The sequence below is a fragment of the Eurypyga helias genome, unplaced genomic scaffold (assembly GCF_000690775.1).
Source record: "Eurypyga helias isolate BGI_N326 unplaced genomic scaffold, ASM69077v1 scaffold20751, whole genome shotgun sequence".
Taxonomy (NCBI): Eukaryota; Metazoa; Chordata; class Aves; order Eurypygiformes; family Eurypygidae; genus Eurypyga; species Eurypyga helias.
In genome coordinates, this window is record NW_010230417.1 from 1 (window position 1) to 7,207 (window position 7,207).

Here is a 7,207-nt window from a genome sequence, read left to right on the forward strand (position 1 = left end):
TAATAAGTAATTAAAAGAACAGAGCAAATTATACAGGATCTCGCCACCTCTGGACAGACAGGTTCCTGGCAAGGCAGGAAAATAAATACAAAAACCACGACAAAGAAAAAAGAAAAGAAGAAGAAAAAAACCCACCACAAACACAAAAAAACCCACAAACAAAAACACACCAAAAAAAACCCCAAACAAAAAACCAAACACCCCAAAAACGGAGGGAGAAAAAAAACCCTCAATCAGCCTGGGAGCCGAGAGCAGGGAGAGGAAAAAAAAACTTTCATACCGCGACTATCTGCTTGACAAAAGATGCTCCTCCTGCGCTAGGCACCCACCACGGGGTCCGAGAACAACCGTGCTGCGCTCCTGGCCAGAACCACCCCCCGCCGACCCTCACACACTTTCCGGGTCGCGCCCACCTGCAACTCCCTGACCCTGCCGGCTCGCAGCCACTGGTACCGGGGGGACATCAACACTCAGTTTGATGTATTATGGAGTGAAACAAAATATGGACTGTTGTAGGAGAGCAGATCATCGCTGCCCGGGACTAGGACAGCTGTATTTCTAGTGTATGATGTATATAATTAAAACTGGGAAGAAATCATTGTTTAAAATAGAAAGCTAGTTGTCAACTACTACTCACACAGTAGGTTATCGCTTACATTTTAACACAAAATCTTGCTACTGCTTCTTAAAATGCATCTTTTAAGTATTGTGTGGAAAATGTATGATCTTAGTTTTTGAAGATGACAGTTTTTAAAATTGATGCTTTTACTTACGTTTTTCCAGAAAATAGAGTCCCGGGTATCTGCTGATGAAGATCTTAAACTTTCTGATCTTCTGAAATATTATTTAAGAGAATCTCAAGCTGCTAAGGTGAATTCATGTGGTTTTTGTTCTGTGAAATAGTGTTTCTTGAGAAAAAAAAAAAGTGAGAGACGTAAAGGATCATCTTGAGAAATAAACAGTAAATAGGTTAATGTGCTGCTGCTTCCAGTCTGCAGTTTCTCCTTCAGCTGTAGAAAAATGGAGCTCTGTTGTATATGAGGAGTAACAGTGCAGTTGCCGACTGTGGGACTGACTCTTTGGAACTGTGTAATCCACTTACACTGTATGATTTGGCCTTGATAATTAAACAGTGGAAGAGCTGTTGGTGAATGTGTTTGCAGTGTGTTTGCTGCTTATAGACTGCAAGCAATTCTACTTTTTTTTTTAGTACTCAAAATGGATACTCTAGATGATCTGCAAGTCCTGATACAAAAACATATGGGCCACACTTGGTATTCTGTACCTACAGAAAATTTCATTCTTAGTGGTTTTTGATGTAAGATCATTAAATAACATGACGGAATGAGAAAGCATTTGATGGAAAATGTCTGTAGTTAGAAGATCACATCAGTAACTGTAGCACAAAAAATGCTATTGCTTTTTCTTGGCCCTTGTGTGTATTTCAAATACATAATCTAAATACAGTTTGTTTCTAATCTAAGAAGCTGTGAAATTCCCATGATTGCCCCTGTATAGGCTTTTGGGACTATCATTGAAGCTGTCTGTTGCTAGCCTCTATCAGACAAGATGCAGCCCAAATGATATTGTGTCTGATTCAGTATGAACATTCCTGTGACTTGCAGGATGAAGTAAAGTGAATGCATATAATTTAGAACTGAAATATAGCAAGAAGGACTAAAATTAATTTGAATTTGTTTTTATTATTTGGTATATACTAAAATCGTTGGGTAGATTCTTATAAATTCTATACATTTTTAATGGTTTTTATAGGATCTCCTATATAGAAGATCTAGGTCACTAGTGGATTATGAAAATGCTAATAAGGCATTGGATAAAGCAAGAGCAAAAAATAAAGATGTGCTGCAAGCTGAAACTACTCAGCAAATATGCTGTCAGAAATTTGAGAAAATATCTGAATCAGCAAAACAAGGTATTTGGGTGATCTATGTTACTACTATGAAAATTAACAGACTCTATGATATTATTAATGAGAATAGATTTCTTGTTCTGTTTCCTAAGATGAACTATTATCTTTTAATCAGTATTTACTTATTTTAGAAAGTTCAAATGATACTTTCCTTTGGTTTTTCATCGCTCCCTTAGGCAGAGCAAACTCTAAGTGGAATTATTTGTTGAGCACTTCTTTATATGAATAGGGTAAGATACAAAATTATAATTCTGGCATAAAGGCAAACCTAATCTTCTGAACTATTGTTGAAATTACCCTTCTGGTTTTACGCATTCAGCTGTGACGGCAACAGTCTGTTCCAGAGATGATACTACGTTAGAAAAGGGAGAAATCATGAAATGGTATTTCACGGAAGTTGCGGTGTTACAGTAGCTCTACATAAAAGAAACCTTATTTACATGTTACCTTTTTCCTGGAAACTTACTGTCCTTTTTTTTTCTTTTAGGCTAAGATTGTTGTGAGTTAGTAGTCATCTGACTCATTTTTTGGGGCAGATCTGTTCAGGGTTTAAACACCGTGCTTTTCTCTTTTTATCATTTAAGAGTCGTTTGAACCTGTAAATCTGTTTGATTCCTAGATACTTTTATATATCAGCCTTTAGAGAACAGTGCACATGGAATAAGAGAATTAAATGTTTAAAAGCATCCACACTGCTTTTGAAAGAACTTTGTGTCCACAAAAGGTTAGCTAGAGATGAGGAACTGGAATGATGGTTTGCTTTCACCAAATGGTGTAGCAGTATCTTTAAGCCCAGAATGTGCTAAGGTTAAACTTGAGGGTTTTTTTTTTCTGTTGCCTTCTCTTACCTTTTACCTCTGTCATCCTGAAGGAAAGTCTGTTGAGAGCACTAGCATTAATACTGTTAATGAATCCATTTTTATTTTCTATAGAACTGATAGACTTTAAGACAAGAAGAGTTGCAGCATTCAGAAAAAATCTGGTGGAACTAGCAGAACTGGAATTAAAGCATGCTAAGGTAATTGTGATCCTTTTTGGCCTGTATTTCAAATGATTTTGAATATTACATGCCTGAATAACCAAAAGGGCTACATTTCTTGCGTGATACACATTTCACATTCAAGAAGGGGAATTTGAAGGTAAGCATCATCCAGAAGGGTGAACTTTCTTGAATAATGGAGAGGAAAAAAAAATGTATAGGTGAAATTCTCCAAGGTAGTGGTGTGCTTGAGGTGCCTTTGGAAATCTCATTTCCTTTAAGAAATGAGTCTTCAGTTTTCTGTTTCTGTAGCTCTTTGATATTTATAGCTGCAGAGTCTGAATACCTGCCTATTTTAGAAACCTCATCTCACCATTTTACTGTGAGATAGGAACTGTTTTATCCTGTCAGCAGATGCTGGGGACTTGATGATGAGCATGAGATCACACAGGCCTTTCTGGTCAGATCAGTGTTACTCTGAGTATGCTTTTTGTATCTTTGCCTTTAAACTATAAAGTGCTAACAAAAGAGGCACGTTGCAGATAGCCTTTTCAATAAAATAAATTTTTGCAGAAAAAAAAAGCTTTAAGGGGCTTGTACTGTCCTTAAATTTCACAATGTATTTGATTCTTTTAATCCATATGAAATTAATGGGTGTGGTTAAATGAGGTTAGCAGCTCTGATTTCATAGGCAAGAACAATAGTGTCCTACTTTAACAGCCCTATAACAAGAGTCGGCTTACTTCTAAACATCAACTCTTTAGCATTCTTATTATCAAAAAACTGAAAGTGGGTTGACTACCAAGCTTTGAATTAACTCAGAATATATCTGTTGATATATGTTGTAGTTAAGAGATGTATAGTGTTGCTGAGGTAACTTGTTACTGCATGCTTTTTCAGTAGCATTGATGTTGTCATTTTCATTCTGTCAAACCCATTGTTGGTGAAACTATTGCACTGTAAAAAGGATTGTTTTGGGGACTTGCCTTTGTTTTTTAGTCTTTGTAGGTGTAAGTTCTGCTTGATGGGATATTTGGCTGGTAATCAGTAAGGTCTGGAATACTCAACACCTTTGTTCAGATGAACAATGCTTACTTTAATGTGATATATGAGAAATTCAGTTATATTTCCCCTAACGCCTTAAAACTTCTCATATACTTGGCACTGTTCAGCCTTCCTGTTTCTTTGTAAGAGCTGTCTATATCCAGCCCTGAGTCTCCCAGAAATCCTGATGTTTGGTCATGAATGTACTGGTTACAGGTTTTAGTAAAATTAATAGTCCTAACAGTGGTACTTGCAACATTTTTTAATGATTTTCCATATTGTGCTTTAATAAGGGAATGAATCCACAATGCTTCTGTCCCACTTCAGTCATTGACTCTTTATCATCTCTTGAAACTGACCCTTGCTGAAGTCCCTGCATGCCTTGGAGTGAAATGCTTAAAAAAACCTGACTTCTAAAGTATCCTTGAAGAATCATGTGTTTACTCCCTGTGCAAGTTAACATCTTGTAATATTCTCTTGGATTTTGATAGCTAACAACTGCAGAAGGCAGGGGGAAAATTTTTTCTGTATCTTTCAACTTACTTGATACGTGCTTCTTGATGTCCTCAGTTTACCTGGAAGAGCTTGAATTCTTTTAGCTGTTTTTTATTTTTCACCACAGCTTGCATTTAAGGTGAAGTTCTTCAGATAGTATGTCACAGTCAATGACTTTACCTTGTCTTAGTAAATTTACTAACAAGGATTATGTAAGGCTGTAATAGAAGCTTTGAACTCTAGTCCTGTTTTTGAAGGTGGTTTTTTTGCTGACCCTTTTCACCTACTTTATCATGGAGCCTGTAAAATTGACTAGACAGTTTTGAATATTTAAAACTTTACAATATAAAAGGTCATTTTGACTAAGGATGACAGTTCTTGAAATGTTAACAAATGTTGTGACTTGTTGAATGAAAGGATATTTTATTTCTCTCTAGATTTGAAAGTTCCGTTTTGGTCAAAACCTGTATTTTGTATTCATTCAAAACAAGCTACTATGTATGAATCAGTTTGGTTTCTTCGCTTTTATTTCCACAGATTGAGCTGGATTATTACAGAATTTTCAAGTGCAATAGATCATATTTTTTCATTTTTCTGTAATGGGAAAATCTCTTATTAATGCTATAACCCATGTATTTGAGGACAGTCTTATAGATAGGTTTTTATTAGTCTGTACAGATTATTGAAGGATGAAGTGGTTTGGTGGAAACTTTCTGACGTACTTCCATAAAAGGAAAAAAGGAGATAGGAAATAACTTGAGGTGTTTTTTGAGATAGCATTGTGCCCTGATGTGTGAAGAGCAATGTTAGGGGAATATGAAGGTTTTTCCTTGTCCCAGAGAGGATGTTTTTATACTTGTTGCAATGCAAATCACAAACAGTGATCCCATTTCGGGGAAGCTAAGTAGTCCTGGTTTTGGCTGGGCTAAGCTGTGCGTAGACACCTAATTCCTCTTGCAGTAGAGTCAAAAAAGAGGGCTGGTAGAAGCAAAAACAAAGGTATTTTTTCATGTAGGCAATATATTGATAATGAAGTCAGATAAAAAGGCCCTGCTCTAAGGTTCTGAATAAAATACTTTGCCTGATACTGTGACAGCCCTTGTCTTCATGCTTTTGCAGCTATTGGAGGCAGGTGAAGTTTTAGCAGCCCTAAACTGGAAATTGCTTGGCTAGTCAATGGCACGTGGAGCACAGTGCTCCCAAACTTTGCAGCATGAACTGTTATCCCGTTCTAAGTGCTCCTTTCCAGAATAAAAGCTAACTGGAGAGTGGGGGCTGGGGGCAACAGACAACACTGCTGCAGACTTCTATTGTGGGTTTGGTTTTTCTTCTGGAACAAGTACCTCCTGACTAGATGTCATGCAGATGCATCTGAATGAATTGGTCTAGTCATGTCTTCTGGACTTGGAGTTGCCTAGCACAGAAAGCATAGAGGTGAAGTCTGATGCAGCAGCAGGTGCTGGGACTCATGTAAAAGGCAGTCTTTGGGAGGAATTCAGCTGCAATGAAGGCTGCAACATGTGCTGTGTGCAGAAAACCATGCAAATACAAAACCAGAGAGATCACTGCGTTGAAGTCAGAATGACCAAAGTATTGAGAGAAGGTTCTGAGAGACAGCTCGTGTTTCCTGAGCTGTAGCTGGCTGTGTGGCTCTGGAAGACCGAAGGGTGTTATGGAAATCAAGAACACTGTATATACAAATACTAAGTGCACCCTCTGCCCAGTTACTTATACTACTTGGATTTATCTGCCAATATCTTCTTATCCTTTCTTGGCTGCAGCTCAAGACTTTTGAAAGAGCTAAAAATCAGACTGTAGGTTGAGATTGCTTTAAGTTGATGCACATGCAGACTATGCCTAGAAGGATGATGATGCATTACACAATTTTTTTCCCTTACACTGGCACTATTATGTGTGCAGCTAGCTAATAAGGTGGAACTAAAAGTTGCTCTGGGTTTTTCTAAGCTTTACTTTAAGTCCTGTTTTCACAGCATCCATTGTGACACACAATTTTGGCTGTGAGGGTCTGAGAATGAGAGCTGTCTTCTTAACAGCAGCATGGGCCTTAGATTTACTTAAAATAGCTGCCAAACTGCACCTTTAGATTCTGCTTGGTCTCTGACGTATACTAAACAGACTGATGTTTCTTTTTCTAAGGCTACTCTGTCTGACCAACCCTCTAGGTAGTGTTTATGTTCTGATTTGATAGCTCTGTGTTTCTTCATGAATTCATGCAGCTGTAGTTAATGTAAGACCTGCTGAAGTGTTTGGTCATTTAGTACAAAACCTGCACATAAAGATATTCGGTATTTTAAACAGTCGGTTTAAGGGACCGACGGTTGGAAGGGACCTTAAAAAATCATCTAGTTCCAACCCCCTGCCATAGGCAGAGACGCCCTCCCACTAGACCAGGTTGCTGAAAGCCTCATCCAGCCTGGCCTTGAAGACAGCCAGGGATGGGGCATCCACAACATCTCTGGGCAGCCTGTTCCAGTCCTTCATCACCCTCTCGAGGAAGAACTTCTTCCTCATATCTAATCTAAACCTCCCCGCTTTCAATTTAAACCCATTACCCCTTGTCCTGTCACTACATGCTCTTGTAAAAAGTCACCCCCCAGCTTCCCTGTAGGTCCCTTCAGGTACTGGAAGGCTGCAAGAAGGCTCTGGGGAGACCTTCTCTTCTCCAGGCTGCACAAGCCCAATTCTCTCAATCTTTCATCATAGGAGAGGTGTTCCTCCCCTCTGATCATCTTCGCGGC

At 38.4% G+C, this 7,207-nt stretch overlaps 1 protein-coding gene across 1 annotated transcript; it reads left to right on the forward strand.

Moving 5' to 3' along the window:
* Nucleotides 1–783: 783 nt before the first annotated feature.
* LOC104516423 (sorting nexin-6-like) lies at nucleotides 784–2,948 on the forward strand (the record flags this gene model as incomplete). Its single annotated transcript, XM_010160740.1, has 3 exons — nucleotides 784–870; nucleotides 1,774–1,933; nucleotides 2,863–2,948. Coding segments are annotated over 3 exons (333 nt in total), but the record flags the coding sequence as incomplete, so codon positions are not given.
* Between the last annotated feature and the right edge of the window lie 4,259 nt (nucleotides 2,949–7,207).